At 50.2% G+C, this 18,474-nt stretch overlaps 1 protein-coding gene across 1 annotated transcript in view; it reads right to left on the bottom strand.

Moving 5' to 3' along the window:
* NXN (nucleoredoxin) overlaps window positions 1-13,892 on the bottom strand; it is a 47,835-nt gene extending 33,943 nt beyond the window's left edge. The window contains exon 1 of the mRNA XM_042879831.1: window positions 13,547-13,892. Coding sequence (XP_042735765.1) covers window positions 13,547-13,867 — 321 coding nt within the window. The 5' untranslated portion in view covers window positions 13,868-13,892. The remainder of the gene's footprint in view (window positions 1-13,546) is intronic.
* Between the last annotated feature and the right edge of the window lie 4,582 nt (window positions 13,893-18,474).

Here is an 18,474-nt window from a genome sequence, read left to right as displayed (position 1 = left end):
TTTTTTTTTTTTTTTTTTTTTTTTTTTTTTTTTACAATCTATACACTATGATCATGTGAAAGGGTTCACCCGAATCCTAAACCCAAAGGAAATACAATAAAACTGACACACACCCCCCAGTGCTGAATGAAGTCTTCACCTTCAGATGCTCACATCTGTGGAGGAGGGCTTTCAGCAAGACCTCTGCCAACACCCTGAGCAGATCCAGTATCGTATTTTTTAAATTACTGAAGTATATTTTCTTGAGGATATGAAGGCTTTGACTCCTTTGTCACCGAAATCTTTTCAAATGGCTGTTTCTGGTCAGAGGTCTGAGGAGCGGACACGCCGTCTGCTCTCCCCAGTGCTTGGAGGCAGCAGGGAAGTGCAGGGAAAGCTCCTCTCGCTTTGATGACAAATGATAAAGAAAAGGAACAATGGTTTCTTGAACTGCATCCAAGGGAAAGTAACCCTGCTAGAGTGCCTGGCAGGGCATCAACAGCAATGGAAATTTCAGCTTTCAAAGAACAGAAATAAGATTCCAGAAAGGGGGCAGGGAGACCCTGCAGGAGCTGAGGTGCCACTAATTCCACGGATTGTTTTACAAACCCCCGCTTCTCTCCAATGAAATTATATCCTCCACAGGAAAACCATCTGGCTCCAAGCTCTTTAGGTAAGTGGAGCGTAAACAGAACAGAAAAGAGCTCATACCTGAACAAAAACAAAGCTCAGCTGGGGTATGCCAGCCTGGTCCTGGACAGGCAGGGGGACAGGGGGTTGGAAGCCAGACCACCGGGGCTTTGCTCCTTTCTTCCGAGGGCTCTGAGCCCCACAAACAGGCAGGGCTCGACTGGCACAACAGGGGAGCGCTGCCTGGGACGGCACGGCGCAGTGGGAAGAGCACAGCAACTCCAGCAAAAAGGTCTGGACTTGATTAAACTTATTTTCTTCAGTAACGTTCAGTTCAGCAAGGTGAAAGAACCTGCTGTGCCCTTCAATGGCTCTTAACAGGGAAGGCTGGAGCACAATCATTCATTCGCACAAGAGCTGTAAGTGCAGGATGTGCTGAACAACAAGCTCTGTGCTGCAGCTGGTGCTTAGCACATAAACACCCATCTCTCTGCTGGTAGGTGCTTTCAAAGGTAGAAGCAAGGCACTGGAAAAGTGCAAATAAGTGACAATTCCCAAATCAGTTGTCTGGTAGCTCTGCACAGCATGACGTGACCTCAATGGGAATGGTGCAGCACTGCATCTGCACCCTGCACAACACTTTGTGCGGCTGGAAGCTCCGGACAAAAGCAAACACCTTTGATAATGATAACGGAAAACAAACAGGACAGCAAGAGAAGTGACTGCCCAAGCCCACACCTGGCTGCCTCTTGCCACCTCTCTGGCAGCGCTCAGTTCTCGGAGCTCCATGTTCTTGCACAGATCACGAGTTGTCAGCATCCCTCTCGGATCCGGGGCTGCCAGGCTGTGAGCACATACGATGTGGACAGTGAGTCACTGGTGGTACCTTTTCCAAGTGGAAATGGCCTTCTGCTGGGTGTCTTCCCATGGCTGGCAAACACTGCTAGCAGTGCGCAGAACACCAACAGCAAGGCACACTCTGTAACTGCGCTAATTGCTGTAATAATTAAAAAGCAAAAGACCAGGCTAAATACCAGAGGCGTGAGCATCAGCACAGAACTGCCTTGCTGTCTCTCACGCAGGACTTCCCTCACCACAAGCTGTACCTGCAAGGCCATTCCCACGGTTCCTAACAGCAATCTGAGCAGATGACAAAAAAACATATCAATAATCTTCTCAATAGATTTGAGCTGATTTTCTCTTTAATGCGGCCGGATGAAAAGCCATTTCTATTGAGCAATTGAGCTCTTCCTACAGCAGACATGAGCTAGCATGTTCTGAGCATTCAGTATTTCAATCCCAACTTAGTAAAACAACAAATGCTACACTCCAAGGGTTTCTCAACCGCCTAAGAGGAAGCATCCAACACATGCACGCATTTTCCCAACTCTACCATCACATACTTCATGGATGAATCACATTTTTAGATTCTTCATTATTAAGCCTGGTAATGAGCACTGCTACATCCTGGCAAAGAAAACCTAAAAACTCCTGATCTTTACCCATGGCATCCTCTGCAAACAGCAGCATGGCTGCATCACACTGGGCTCTGCTCTTTGCTCCATGTCACTCAGTGACACGGTGGATGCCCACCCCAGGGGTCTGTGGCTTGCTGCAGGACTGGCTCCAGACAATCTCCACTCCAGGACCCAATGGCCACATGCAGCTCGGGATGCATTTGCCCAGACAGCAGCTATGAAGTCCCCTTGCTTCTTGTTGTAACGTGGTTTTGTGCCATCAGCCATACATCTCTCATAGGTAAGCAGTTTTTATGGCACTTATTTTCCCCAAACGTATCCCAGAGCTCTAAATCAGATCTCCAGTTTTAACCAGCAAGAAGAAAAGGTAACAAAAATGCCTGGGAGTGTTAATTCAGTAATTAGCAGGAAGGCCACAGATGGAGGTGCCATTCGATGGCTTCTCACCCTATCAAGTTTTATCCTAGCAAAGTTTTTACGCCAGAGACTTCGCTGTTTCAGCTGTGAAGGCTGCAGTAAACCTCACAGACACAAACATCAAAAAGAAGACGTTGGATGGGGCCCAGAACAAGGTCAGACAGCCAAAGCCAAACAGCAACACACAGCACACGCCGCTCATGGGGCATTCAGTTCTTAGACTAAAATCTGGAACCTTCCTGCAGTTCAGAATCAGGCTGATATCCCAGCCAAGGCATCGCTGCCACCCTCCTCCTGCTGCTGCCTGTCCCCTGGGCAAAATCTCTCCCCAGCCTGCCCTGGCACTGGGACAAGGCTCTTCCAGAGCCACTGTCACCACGCAGCCGGCAGGAATTGGCCTGCAGGGAAAGGCAGGGACAGCCCCATCCCCTTCTGCTTCACAACCTGGCAATTAACTGGCTTGGAAACTGCCTCTCTAGGCAAAAACCTGTCCTGGGAGCAGGCTGCTGTGTGCAGGCTCCTTGTGAGAAATGGGGTCCTGCGTGCTCCTGTCACATCAAATAATTAAACCTGCAGCCAGGAAGCGTGAGAGTCAAGAAAGCACTGCAAGAGAGGTGGCCTGCAAAGCTCTGAGGATCAGCGCAAGGAAAGCTGCTGGTCAGCAGCACACAGCTTCTTCCATTCCTTTAAGGAGTCCAAAATATGCCATTATCACTTAAGTAATCTCTGCCCTTCATTTCCAGCCATCTGCATTGCTCTCGGGAACCCCCCACCTCATTTCATTTATTTCTGCGTGTCTCCACCAAAATCAAAGAAATAAACAGCAGCAATGGTGGGAGGCATCCAGCTGCTCCGCTGCACTACAGGAATAAAACATGCTTGTGCTAACCTGCACCGCAAAGCCAGGCAGCAAATCTTCCTATGAAAAACTTCCCATGCTTTCCGATTAGCCGATCAAGCACAAGGCATTAAGGCCTCTCCCCTTATGTATCTGTGAAATCCAGTGCTTAGGACACAAAAATGGGTCTTTTCTAACCCTGGAACGAAGCGATTTGGGGAGCGTGCAGCGCAGCAGCGGGGGGCAGCAGGCAGCGCTGGCCAGGCTCACACTGCATGCAGTGGAGAAGCCACAGAAGCATTGGAAAAGCCCCTGGCACCAAGAGAGCTCCCAGAGCACAAAGATTACAGGCAAGAGGTAGTTACAAGCAGCTTGTAATGTGGCAGCAATGCAATCTCTGCCCTACAGCCACAAACCAGAATTAAAGAGGGAGCACCCTTAAAAATAAGCTCGTACAGTCATCAGCTTAGAGTAAAATCAGCCTAGCTCCTTGCCCTGTTAAACAGTAGCTATCAGTTGATAAAAGAAGTGCACTCCTGTAAGCTATGCACCCAGGCATTACTTGTATGGCAGGATTTGCAGCCTGGTGCCCTTCAATTTGCTCTAAGAGCACCAGAGCAGTATCCAGAAAAACCTGATGAAGAAAAAAAATAATAATTCAATATCAAGAACAGTCCCACAGCCCCTTCCTGCACGAACACAGGAGTGCTGCTGTCCCACACATCATCCAGCCACACTGTGCACACTGAGGTAAAGGAGAAGCCATGCCCACAAACTCCTCCTGGTGCACTTCTCTAGGGCTGAAACAACCAAGCAGAGATGGTTTAGGTTGTTCCACAGCTCAGACCATCAGACTGACACTTTGGAAGAGTCAGAATAGTCCTTCTGAATCACCACAGAGGGTGGGGGCGAACCTTTGGATTCTGTTCTTCTGCCTCCACATCTCCTGGTGGGGACAGGGGATGGCCCCAGTGGGGAATGGGCTCAGAGCAGAGAAGAGGCAAGCAAAACTGCTGCAGCAAAACTGGGGGGCTTGTGCCAGGAAACCAAAACAGATCCAGGTAAAACAAGCCACGTTCCCTTTGGCATTTACATACCATTCATTTCCACAGCACAGCGTTACCGTGGACCAGTTCATCCACCCAGCAGCCCTGCAAGGTAGGTAAAGCAGATAACCACGCTTTCTTTTTTTTCCTGCTTACCTATGGGGTGAGACTTCTGCTGGTTGACTTAAATGTATTTAAACAAAAGCCAGTTCAGAGATCAGCCTTTGTACAGTGTCAGCTGCAAGAAATGAGCTAACATCCAGATACAGTGGCATGTCAGGATTAGCCCAGGCTGGGGCAGGAATGCTTCCATGTATGGAAAAATATTGGAGCAGTGAAACCATAAGCTTGGAGCGGAGCAAAGTGAGAGGCCCTGTCAATGAAGCCGTGGGCTCAGGTTTAGAGGACTTAGCAGCTCAGACCTGCCATAAGATCCTCAGCACATATTACCATAAATTTCACACTTTTTCCAAAAGGGACTCTCGTAGCGATGCTGCAAGTTGCAGGGGTGAGATCCTGAACCCATTTGTTTGCTCTGGAAGCAGGGCTCAGACCATGGGGTACAATTAACACCCCCTGCACAGGGCACAGGCTCTGGTGTTGAAGGAGACGTCCTGGCAAGTCGCACTCGGGCGATTACAAGGAGAGCTGCTCATGCCTGCCTGCCTGCCCACCCGTCCATCCAAGGCTCCATCTGCCTTGTACAATTTCTGGAAGCTACTGTGACTTGGCTCTGGAGCTGCCCGGTTGAGAGCTGGCATTGCCTGCCAAAGCACCGACAGCTCAGAAGAATACGCTGAGCTGGCAATTAGCGCACCATGGCCGTCAGCACTTGCTTCTGCCAGCCCTGCGCCGAGGGCAGCAGCCTCCAAGCAGAGGCAGGGGGAAAAGCCAGGGGCAACATTCTCCCCGACTGGTCAGGCACTAATCACCAGCGCTCATTTGTCAGCATCCTGAGTTAATGCTCGTGAAGTAATGGCTATGACTTCATCTCTCCACTGGAAGTCTCTTGGGAACATGGGAGAAGTAGAATTTCTCTCAGCAGCTCACTCACACAGTTGCAATTAGTTCCAGTTGTACTTTACTCTCCTCTGCAAATATTACCTAATTCTCACCCAGATTCCTGAATCCTTGCACTGAGACATAAAACAAGGCTCCTTTCTCAGCAGCCTATGGGGTCACTGAGCTGCCCCCAGCCAGCACACCTGGGCATCCCTGGATGCCACTAGCCAGTTCTTTTTAATACCTCAGCCACAAAATAAAAAGCTGGTAACTTTGGCAAACTGATTTTAACTGGGGACCTTTGCACCGTTCCTCCATTAACATATTTTAAACTCAAATTTCATTTAGCCGCAGTCGTAAAGATGGACAAAATGCTTCCAGAGGACTCCAAGCTCTCTCCTCTTGGTTGGGCAGCACAAGCTCCAGCCCTGCAAGGGTGGAAATCACAAAGCACAGCCTCATAAACTGCCCTCCTGCTGCACTTCTCTGCCTGGGAAACTCGTCTCTGCCCTTGCCCCAGGCAGCAAGGAGGTCTCTGGCTCTGCTCACCCTGCTGCATTCCTCCTTCCAAGGACTCCGTGGGCTTCGAGCAAGCACTGCAAGATTTGCTGTGCCTTGAGTTTGCTTTTGCAGTGCAGGGGCTCCCACACTCACGCTCCTGGGGCCTGGCACAGCTCACCTGAAGTGCAGCCCTTGGGATTTCACTCCACAGACCAAGTTCTCACCATGGTAGCACAGGGAGCAGGAACATCCTCAGAGCTCTCTCGTCTTTGTTTTGAGAGCAGAAGGGCTTGCTGTGCTCCGGGCAGGGGGCTGATCATATTGCAACATGCAATGCCCTGACGCAACAGCAGCAGGCAGGCAGTCAAACGAAATAAAGACCACAAATTCTTTACATATTAATTGTTGATTTCAATTGTTCATGGTGTTGAAAGTCAGGCGTGAGAATACGCTGAAAACTGCATCTGTTTAGTTCCACCCTTCCATTAATTCCGTGTACTCTAAACCCAAACAACAAGACACTGCATTTTCTTCAGAAAACTTAAGATGATGATGTGCTGAGCTGCCGCACAGCAGAACATATGCACAGGATGTTCATGCTTTAATCTGGATACTTGTTTAAATTCTCTAGTGGGAAAGAGAGCTGCTCTACTGGCCTTTTTGCTTATTCATCAACTCCTCATCTCATTCCCAGCATTGCTGCAGCCCAATGGGACAAAGCCCCCAGCTCCCCTGAAAAGGAACCAAGGGAAGGGGACGATGCTGGGCTGAAGGCACAGGTCTGGAATGCATCCAGATTAAATGCCCTCCTTTGGAATGGATTTCCTGTATGACTTCTCTGGGCTGTTAATCTCCCCATGCCTTTTGCCCGTGTTGCCTACTTGAAATACAGACTCACCGAGGTGGAGGGGTTTAATGGTCCCAGCAGCACAGATTTGCTTTCTGCAGCCATGGACAGGTCCCTCAAGTGCCTACAACTGCAGCTGCTCATCTCAGAAATGGCTCTGAAAGTGCATCCCATAGCAGGGCTGCATGGCATGGCTGGAATTCAAACAAATCAGATGTCCCCTGCTGAAAGCTAAAATAAAACCCAACGCGGAGAGTGAAGGCATGAAAACCAGAAAGGGCCGGGGGGAAGGAAACTAAAGGAAATCAATGTATACAAAGCACAAGTCACAAGGAATCCAAACACCCTCACCACGTTTGCGTTACTCTTCTCTTCCCTAATTGTTCGTGCATGGAGATGGCATTAGCACAAAGTAATCTGTCTGGAGAGCATCTCAAGCACGGCGTACTACGCTGTGATGTGTTATGGAACTGGTTTAAAGAACACATACAGCTACAAAGTCATGATTATTCAGTATTCAACCCAGCCTGAAAGCTCAGGAGTCAGCTTGTTAGTTGCTGAAAGCAGGGGGCCTGAAATTATCCGTGAATAGTTCAAAGCAGCAGTTAATTCAACATCTCTCCTTTCAAAAGCATAAAAATCACAGATTCCTGGAGTGTGTAAGCTTTTAAAAAATGACAAACTACTCACTGTCAAATCAAAGCAGCAAACAGAAATCCACATGGCTGATAAGACAAATAGTTGCATTTTAAAGAGTAATTAAGTATCACTTTGGAATATTTTGCTTGGAACTTGTTTCCCCGATAAAAATAGGAGGGGAAGGAGAAAAAGGAGGAGGAAGCAACTCACACAGACCAGCACAGCCAGCAGCTTCTCAGCATGCAGAGGTTGCCCAAAATTGCTCTCCTGGGCTCAGCTGGGCGCACTGCAGCCCCAGCAGCACCCCACTTCACCTGCACCCCTCCATCTGCCAGCACAACGCAGAGCAGATGATGGCTTTGTTCCATCTGCTTTGCTGGGCAGCAGGGCTGGCCTGCTTGCTGTGAAGTGCAGTATCTTTTGACTACGCTTAGATTAAAACCATACCCCAACTTCTATGCTGGGAACGTTGCTGAAAAGGCAAGAATGTAAAACACAGAAGTGAAACCTTATCCTGGCCAGCATGAGCTAACCTCACCATGAGCTGCTTTGAAACATGACAAAGATGTCCGTGAGAAAGGATCAAAAAACTCCCCAAATCCCTCGACACTCTCAAAACTTTTATCTGCTAACAATGAACATTTCACACAGACCTTCTCTAGCACTAGGAAGTACCTACAGAAAACTACAGGTGATGGTACAAAAGGGAGCATTTCCAATCTAAAAAAAAAATGAGCATTTCCAATCTAAATGTTATCAAGCTGCTTGAAAAGCCCAGGGCAGTGGGGATGGGTCACAACCCAAAGGAAATGCCAGCACGAGACCCAACTGCAAGCCAGCAGAGCTGGGAGGAACTGAGCAGAGCGTGGGCCTTATCCAGAGACCCCTGAGGTCTGGGGAATGATGCCAAAGGCATCAGAGCAGCACCTCGACTATCTGCTCTTATCAACTGAAGGATGCAATGAACAGCACAGCAGATGACACATCAGCAAGACATGCACAACACGGATTTTCCCCTGAGCAAGTGCTCACTGAGCCACGTTTTGGATGCAAAACCCAACCTCCAAGGACGTCAGCAGTGGTATTGTAGGGCCTGGATTTTATCCACAGCCTGTGAACGCTGGCTGGGATTCCGCTGAAAGATGAGGGGCTTTGCACAACTATGAGCTGCACAGAGGGTCAGTGCAGAGCTGCAAAGCTGTCTGAAACATGCTTAGAATTAATTTGCAAAAGCGTCATCAACGAGAATTAGAGAATGTTTTGGCTTTGGTGCTGTCCTCACCATGTGGAAACACTGAATCGCCATTCCTGAGTCATATTTAAAAGTTCACTGCTGTACTTCTCAGAATTGATCTTAATTCTGTACCTTGTCCTGGAAAGCAGTTCAGCTTCCAAAAAAATGCACTGTTGGAATTGGGCTGATTAGTTTAAAGAGTAAAGCTGCCTCTGCAACCCGAAAGCAACAAACAAAACTGTCAGGCTTGCATTTTTAAACATCTTTCATTTTCAACATCTGGATTAAGATGCCACAATGAAAAACAGCACACGGGCTCCTCACTGCTGCTCCCACAGATCTCCCATCCCCGTGCTGCAGAACCAGTGAGTTTCAAAGCAAACAAAGCCATCAGTTGGTGCTGTTAATGCCTTGCTTCTTACTCAATAGCCTGATGTCATGAAAAGTCCATATTTTTCAAATCCATGTCTCTGCGAGCCAACAATTTCACACACATTCCCACCCCGAAAACACAAAGTCAGGGATACAGCTGAAAGTTATTAACTGGATAGTTTTATATGATGAAACTCAAAAGCTGCTTCAAGTGATTTACCAAATCTTCTGTCAGACAAATCCCACATCTGTGCTGACCACTTTGCCTCCCAGGCCTCAGCAGATGGTGACTGCAAAGAGGAAAGTCCCTGAAAACCAGGGTATATCTTAAGCTGTATGCAAAGGTTGGAGCCTCCCCACCTCCCCAGAAAACAGGCAGACAGTGTAATTTAATGGCATTTTCACCTCAGTAACTGCAGCCCAGTTGGTGCTGCAATGCATCCCAGATCATTCTCATTAGCAGAGCTGGAGGTGTTCTTAAACAGAAAGACAGAGCCTTTCTCTTGGGTACAAAGGACAGAAAACACTTTAAAAAAATCTACTAATAATAATGAGAAATGAATATTTGTTGTAAAAGACTTCATGAGACGTGGTCACATTTTAGCCTCCATCTCACGACCAACCTTCTACCTGCAGAGATGGAGATGCACTCACAATGCAGGCTCTCCCAAGCCTGTCCAGTCAGGTTCACCCATTGCATTTGACTAGACACTAAAATAGCATCCAAAGGGAGAGCCAGCTCCTTCCACCTCCTGAGGGCAAAACAAAGAGGCTTTTCTCTCATACAGAGACAGACTACACGCCTCTCTGTCACAGAACTCACATTTTGTATTAGGGTGGGAGATAACACGCAGACCAGCATACACAAATCCAGCCTTAGGATAAAGGAAAACCAAGCAAAACATATTTACCAGCATGAGCAGAAAGAGCTTCGAATTGTTTTCAGAGACTTCACAGAGCAATCACAGAAATGTAATAAATGTGCTCTGCATTTATTTAAAAGCAGAAAAGAACTTTTTCAGCCCCACTGGAAGCAGTTCTGCCTTGCCAGGACGCATATGGGCAACATTCAAGCAGACACAGAAATACAGTAGAAAGAAAACAGAGATTGGGAGGCAGAGCACAGAACAGACACCGCTGTGCTCAGAATGGCTGCACCAAGACAGTGCAATTAGGAAAAGCAGGATTAAAAAGAGAGAGATGACTGCGCCAAATAAGTAACGAGTGAAAACAAAAGCAAGGGCAAAATAACAGCAGCAAAAAATGCAGTGCTTCTCTCCCAGTGACGATCTCTGATGGTCCCTTGGCAGTCTCCTCCAGCTCAGGATATCAGTGCAGACCCAGCAGCACTATTTCTCCTCCACTCTACTGACCCTTCTGCCATGCTGCCAAACGCAGGGATGTGGGACAGCACGTAGCTGACACCAAAATGGGGCACTTCTGTAGCAAAGACCACTAAGAGGACACACAGCTGGGGGGACAGAATCACACTCTGGAATCCTCCAGCTCCCTGGGCAGCTGTGCCACTGCAGCACCACTCTTTCCTTTTCCTGATACCCATGGCATGCTCCTGCAGAAGGCTCTGTGCCATAAACATCCCACAAGCTCCTAAATTCACCCAACACAGGTGACAGGAGACCCTGAAGATGGTCCCAGGAGGTGGTGGGGCTGCTGTCCCATCTCATCCTGGGCCAGGGCATGAAGGCAGATGGGGCTGCGGACATTACTGAGCTGGGGCAGCAGTCAGCAATTACTGCCATCATTAAACCAATTCTCCAAAACTCGAGCAGCTGTTTGTGCAAGCAGATAACGACAGGGTGATGCTAAACCGAAACCCCCAAAAAAACAAAGGCACGGATCGACATCTCTCTCTCATGCTCTGCTCAGCAACTCTGGGCACTACCAGAAGATAAATCAATTACCAACAGCTGCGTTATCTGTCCCCAAAGCCAAATACAAACTGCTTCATTGAGGGACGTGCATGAAGAGCCCAAGGCCTCCGATCTCATTCAGTGCTCTTGAAAAAAGCCACTAACATGGCTGTCTGTGGCTCAGACAGAGGCACGGTGCCATCCTACTCATTAATCAAAGGCTTTCCCCACGTCCACATGTTTGCTGACTTCTGCTGCTCTTTTATTACTCATTTGGAAACAGAAATTGCTAGATGCTGAAGTTTCCCCAATTCAGCTGGTCTCTGCGGACTGTTCCGCCCTTGCTATCTGCAGCCTGGCATTATTGAGTTACTGAGGAATTCCATGAGGAGTGGCTGTTTCCTTTGACAGCCCATACTGCTTGCTCCAATTACCATAGGAGCAAGATGCTGTTTTCCTCTGAGGACTGTGGGAATTTTACTGCCAGCCCCAAAAGGAAGCAGCTCCTTCAATCCAGCGCCTGAGCTTGGAAAGAGGGAGAAATACAAAGAACAAAAACCAACACAGAGTATCACAGAATGGCCTGGGTTGAAAAGGACCACAATGATCATCTAATTTCAACCCCTTGCTATGTGCAGGGTCACCAACCACCAGGGCCAGGCTGCCCAGAGCCACAAATGTGCACCAGAGATAGGCAACGCCTGCACTGATAAATATTTCAGCAGTCTGACAGGCAGGAAACCAGCACCATAAGAGCCATGATGTTCAATAATTCCGAGCAGCAGCAACACGGACAATAACTCATCTCCAGCCAACGCTGTCACAGCCTCCAACAAACCAACACACAGTGGTTCTCCCAAACCTCCAGGCTGGGCAATGCACTGAGGCCGAGCGCTCAGGGATGAGGTTCAGCTCCCTGCCCAAATCTCCCACATCTCTCCCTCTCTCTCATCCCTGTTCTGTATCCACACGATGCCTTTTTGCCACTAAATCTACACAATTCTCCAGGGTTTGGCTCACACCGAGCTCAAAAAGAGCCTTCAGAGCAAAAGAGCCATAACTCAACAAGACGGCCTGCGTTTTTTTTTAATGCTTTTGTTTCAAAACAAATTAAGCCTGCAAGGTACTGAACATATGCTGCACACCCCCGGCTCCTGCTGGCACATGTTTGAAAAATAGAAAGTTTGTGCTTCTCTAGACAGCCGGGTCGTTAGCCCGACTATTTAAAAATCAGCCCATTATACGAGGAGTCTTGGAGCTGCCTGAGCTACAGATTATAAATCTCCTGTTTAGAAACCTGATATCCTGACATAATTGCCCTTATAACTTACAAATAGGTTCTCTGTTATCCGCAGATTAAACTTCCTCCAAAGCCACATCACATCTGCTTAGTTTTGAAAATATACAGCACAAGCTTCGATTACTTTACACTCCGCACAAAAATAATCCTGAATTTAACTCAGGGTTTCTTGGAATAAGAATTTAAGACCTTATAATCTTTTAATTTCACGTTTTCTCGCAATCTAATAGATGGAAGCACTGACCAGAATATGAAATTAATGCCACTTTCCACTTTAACTACATCCCAACAGTTTAACTCTGTTGAAGTGGAATCTTCAAAGCAAATACGAGAGGCAGAAAGTCCCCCATCTAAACAATCTGCAACGTTCTGCAGGGAAACTGCCAGCTTCTAATTGGAACCACAACCCTCCCGTGCCCCTGCACTGAGAGCTTTTGGCTCTCAAGACAGCAGCTTTGGATGCAATTCCTCTGAGGGACGAAGCAAGTTCCTCACTGAACAAACCGACCCCAGCGCTCACACAGCAGCGCTTTGGCTTCCAAGGGAAATCGGAGCCTTCAGTGCAGCACCCAAACACCAACCCTGCACCGAGCAGAACGAGCTGAAATGTCACCACTGACGCTGCTCAGGATAGGGGACACCCGACAGCGAGCCCAGATGGCAGCGAACGTCTTAAAGATGTCCGTGCTGATGCAGACAGAGGGCTCAGAGCCCGCTGGGGATGGAGGAGCCTCCTCTGCACCAGGGATGCTCAGGCACAGCCGCACCTTACAGAGCTCAGCCCCAAAGCTGTGGGGTGAAGCTCCGAGCACTCAGCCAGGAGCTGCAATTACGCTCCAGCAAGACGCTGAGAAATGGCACGGCGGGGCTCCATCTTTCTCGTTATTGCTCAATGGTTTCAGGGAAGATCGGATTTGTAGAGACTTTTTTTTTCTTTCTTTCTTTTAAATACCAAAGCCGGGAACTCGTCGAAATCTGAAAATCTGCTCCTTCCTTCGCAGCCCGGCTCTGCGTGCTTTACGGAGCTCTTTCCGTCTGCCATTTCTCCGTCTTTCAGCCGAAACGCCGCCGATGAGGAGCCGTAACTTGTAGCGCAGCGCAGCGATCAGCTGCTATGCAAACACCGCGACCGAGCAGCGCCGGCTCAGCTCCGCCACCTCGACCAGCAACCAAAGCCCGGCTCCGAGCCTCCCAACCACCCGACCCCCTCTAACAGCCCATAGAAACCCCCGCCCCCCCCCCCCCCCCCTCACCCCCAGCTTCACGCCCGCTCCCCACCACCCGCCCCGGGGTCTCGGAACTTTCCGGAAGCTCCGCTCCCCCCCGCGCTGCGTTCCGGCCCGCCGCCCCCCGGACAAAGCCCCTCTGCCTCCCCGCGGCTTCGACTCTCACCTTGCGGTGTTTCTCGGCGAAGGGCAGCGCCAGCCAAGGCATGGCCCGCACGGCCTCCTGCCACTGCTGCTGCTCCTGCTCCGCCGACACGAAGACGATCTCGAGGCGCTGAGCTCCGCTCGCCGCCGCCGCCTCCCCCCTAAAGCGCCCGTAAAAGGCGGCCAGGCTGGCGCCGAGCTGCGCGCAGGGGCCGCTGAGGCTGCAACCGAAATACAGCCCAACCAACGAAACCCCGCGGGCGGCCAACGCCGACACCGCCACCTCCTCGCCGTCCGCCGACACCAACACCTCGCCCAGCACCTCCGCCAGGGCGCCCGCCATCCCGCGCCGCTCCGCTCCGCTCCCCGATCCCGCTCTGCTCCGCTCCGCTCCGCCCGGCCCGCCAGGGGGCGCTGTTGTGCGGTCAGGCCCGCCCCCGCCGCGCCCGGCCCGACCCCCGGCGGCACCGGGGTGGTGCTGAGGGGGGGGGGGAGGTGGTTGATGGCGGTGAGCCGTGCTCGGCCCGGTGGGTCGGAGCGGACGGGGAGAGCTTTCGGGAAGCCTGGAAAGTGCTCGTTGTTTTTCACAAAGCGACTCGAATTGCGGCGCAGCTCCATCCGCGGAGCGAGGGAACCGAAAGGGAATCCTGAAGTGCACGGGATCGATGGGCTGCATCCCCAAGTGCCGGGCTGTGGTTCTGACAGCAAGCCCGAGTTAAAGAGGGTTTTCTTCCCGGATTTTGGATGGCAGTAACAGCCCCATGTGTGAGCCGGAAGGTTGCGTGGAGGAAAAGGATCTGGTTGGGTTTTAGGAAACATTTCTCTTCCAAAACAGCCGTGATGCTGTAGCAGAGGCTGCTCAGAGAGTTGGGAAGGTCCCCATCCCTGGAAGTGTTCCAGGTCCATGCAGATGTGCTGCTTAGGGACACGGTTAGTGGGCAGAATTTGTGGTGGGGGCACTGGTGGACTGGATTCTGTGAAACTACAGCTTTAACTCGTGTGCTAAGATTATCTTAGAGGTCTTTTCCAGCCTTTATTCCACCTGGCTGCAATACAGAGAGGAAATAACGCCTGGGTCGTGACACACAAACCAGGAACTGGAACAGATTTGCTCCTCACGACCCAAATGTGCTCCCCTTATCCCCATTCATCCCCATTTGTCCCCATTTATCCCCATTCACTTTCCTTGGTCAGCCCTGCAGATTCTCCCAATGGCTGCTGTGCAGACACCGATTTCTGCAGCCCTTCCTTATTGGGCCTCTTGTTATTGCTGCTTCCAAAGATGCTTAACATTGTATAGCATCCAGAACCATCAGGGGATGCTTTATAAATACAATTAATTATCACTGTTATTACAGCATTACAATCTCTCTTTTCCTGTGCCAAGACCTGCTCCCTCGGGGTGGTTCAAAGCCAGAGGAGTTTTGCCTTGTTTTTATTTGTCCCGCCTTATCTACATTAATTAAGTACTGGGGCTCATTAGGGCAGGGGAGCTGGTTTTGAGCCTGTGGCCCTGAACTCAATGAACCTATGTAGCAGCTGTAAAAATTACGGCTGCAGTCAATGGGCCTGACCTGTGCTCGTTGAACCAAGTAGAAGAGACACAGAGCAACTAAAAAAGCATTGCTTGCTCTTAAAGAGCAACCAGATCAAACGGGGAAAGGGCTGGCAGCCCACCTGCAGCCCCATGGGGTGAGGAGATGCGGTGTCGGAAAGCGGAACCCGGCGGATCGGACCCCGCTTCCTCCGCCCGACCCACCGGCTGCGCACGGAGCGCGCTCCCCGATCCTCTGGCGCCACCGCGCGGCTGAAGGCGGAACTGCAGCCGGGACCTCCCGCTGCCCGCGGAGCTTTACCGGGCGCTGCGCTGTCGGATGTCCTGTTATTCTACAGCTGGCAGTGCAAACAGCAGCGGAACACCAGTTCACAGGGGTACAAAGAAGCCAGGCGACCTGCAGGATGAACTTATGGGGTCTGCATCCAACCCACACTTCCCCTGGTGCAACACGAGACCATCTCCTCTCATCCCATTGCAGTTACCTGGGAGCAGAGGACTCCCACCTCACCACATCCTCCTCTCAGGGAGCTGTAGTGAGCAATGAGGTCCCCCCTGAGCCTCCTCTTCTCCCCATTGAACAATCCCAGCTCCCTCAGCCAATCCCCATAAGCCTTGTGCTCACAGCCCTTCTCTGCAAGCATCCCAGGGCCTCGATGTCTTTCTTGCAGTGAACGCACAACTCAAGGTGCAGCCTCAGTGCTGAGCACATGGGGAAACTTGAGAACACTTGTGTGAGTTTAAACAGGAAATGTGTCCCTGCATACCCAATAGAGAGGCTGCCCTGCAGCTGGGGTCACTGTAGCCTGAAATCATTAGCATTGTTTGCTATATAAGTACATACAAACAGCAACTTTCTCAGCAGTCAGATGGTTACACATGAGGAGCTGTCTGAAGATGGCTGCTCTGGGATGTCCCCTGTACAGCAGTCCCAAACCTGTGTGCTCCATCCATCCCTGGCCAGACAGCAGCTCTGATCATGCTCTCCTAGGGTCTGATGCTTAAATAAAACTCAACTTCATTGCAAAAGGCTCTTTAGTTTCTAATTTAGCTGTATGTTGAACTCAGGGGGGAGTGGATTTTCCACAGTCTCTGGACATCAGCCAGCAGCAAGGTCCCTTAAAAGAAAGGGGCTTTCTTCAAACAGATGAGTGTCTGACACAAATCTGTTGTGTTCTGACATTTTTCTTATATGGCAGCTCTTAATCTTAATGGTTCCAGACACGGTGCATTTGTGAGGTTTATTTTAGTAGCAGGATGTTGGCTGCATTTCAGAATATGGATGCACGTATCTGGAGAAAACTCAGGGAATGAAAACTCTGCTGGAAATCTGCAGAGGAAAAGCCTGCTGCTGCTCTCCCAGTGCTGCACACTGCTGGGAATTTCCTCCATTCTGGATTTACATCAGCATTGCTGAGAAGATCCCAGCTGTTGGAAGCAGCTCACAGAGGGCAGCCCAGCTGTGTGCTCCAGCCAGTTCCTCACCAGTCACACATTAATTCCTTTAAACACGTCCATGTTAGGGTACCAGGCTGCCTGAGCACATCGCTGGAGGTCTGAACTGACCCAACTCAATGATGTTACACTCTGGAGGAATTTGACCTTTCAAATTCTTCTCCCTGATGTTGCAACACATCCGGGCTGCTGGGAGAGCTGGGTTCAAGGCTAGCCTACCTTTGACCCTCACCATCTGGCTGAGGCTCCAGCAGATGGGCTCCACAGATGCCACGGGGCAGCTGGAACCGTCCCTATTCCTGCTATGGAAAGGGATGGAGCAAATGTGCCAGCACGAGGCTCAGCTTGCCTCATCACAACTCCTCTATGCATGTCAGGCACTCCATTAGCCCAGAGCCTGCAGGTACCACTGTAAAGAATCACAGAACCATTAAAATTGGAAAAGACCTCCAAGGTCATCTAGTCCAACAATTTTAGGTACCCCCTAAGCCCGAAGAAGAAAGGTTTTATTCTTTTCCCCAGGTTTCTGTAGGTTCTCTTTGCCAGCACGGGATTTATTCTTTTTTTTGTCCCAGCAGGATCACAGCAAACTTGAAAGGGACTCACACACTCAGTTTGTCCAGGGCTGAATGGCACCATCAGAGCATTATCTGTCCCCTCCTACCTCCAGGCACCACAGGAACCCCTCTGTCCTCAGGCAGTGAACTTGTGACTGCCAGGAGGGACGTTCATCATCGACTGCTGACAACTTCTATTTCTTCACAGCTGCCCCAAAGGTGCAGATTTGCAGGCAGCTCGGACTCCTGCAGCCTCGAGGATCAGCTCACAGTGGGATCAGACACTGTGGTGACCTGTGGTGCCCAGATTCTATCGTGGCACATATCAAAGGCTATGATTCACCACTGCTGCACAGCACTGCATGATGTCATATCTGAGCCAAAGGAGCAAAGGGGAAGGTGAAACATTAACAAGGCTTTACATTTCTGGGAGGTGACATCACAGCTGCAAGTCACTGAGACAGGGTATAAGCAGTTACAGCTTCTATGTATAAGCAATCCTCCCTTTCCACTGTAATTTTCCATATGGTGGAAACAGATCTGGGGACAGCTGCTTGGTTCCAAGCACCTGCACATAGGTAGAATTTCACCTTTGTAGGAACACAGAATCATTAAGGTTGGGAAAGATCATCTACTCTAACCATCAACCCATGCCCACCCTGCCCACTAAACTACATCCCTCTGTGCCACATCTCCCCTGCTCTTGAAAACTGTTCTAGGGATGGTGACTTCACATTCCCTCATAACAACCTGAACTCCCACTCAAAATATGGTCCTTTATGGGCATCCCAGCCGAAGTGTGGTCCCACCATTGGCAGCACCAGCCAGCTGGATGGGGGATCCCTGGTTTGGAGGATAAGAGGTGAAGGCCTTAAGTTGTGCCAAGGGTTGTTCAGGGTTGGATAGCAGCAAACGTTTCACAGAATCACAGAATGGCCTGGGTTGGAAGGGACCTCAAGGATCATGAATCTCCAACCCCCCTGCCACATGCAGGGCCACCAACCTCCACATTTAATACCAGCCCAGGCTGCCCAGGGCCCCGTCCAATCTGGCCTTGAACACCTCAAGGAAAGGGGCATCCACAGCCTCTTTGGGCAGCTGTTCCAGCACCTCACCACTCTCTCTGTAAAGAACTTAATATTTCTTCTCTGCAAGAGGGGTCAGGCAGTGGCACAGCTGCCCAGAGAGGTGGGGGAATCCCTGGAGGTGCTCAGGAACCATGGAGATGTGGCACTGAGGGATGCGGTCAGTGGGCACGGTGGTGGTGGGGATGGAATTAGGGTTCTCAGAGGTCTTTTCCAACCCTGAACGGCTCTGTGATTCTACTACAAGCCCCAGGTGCCCCTACTGATGGGGAATCCACAGGGTGCTGATGGCAGGGGA

This window comes from Lagopus leucura, unplaced genomic scaffold, assembly GCF_019238085.1.
Source record: "Lagopus leucura isolate 7727_CA_CO unplaced genomic scaffold, USGS_WTPT01 Super-Scaffold_100024, whole genome shotgun sequence".
NCBI classification, from domain to species: Eukaryota; Metazoa; Chordata; class Aves; order Galliformes; family Phasianidae; genus Lagopus; species Lagopus leucura.
The sequence above is the reverse complement of the archived record's forward strand: the minus strand, read 5'-3'. Positions and strand labels throughout refer to the sequence as shown.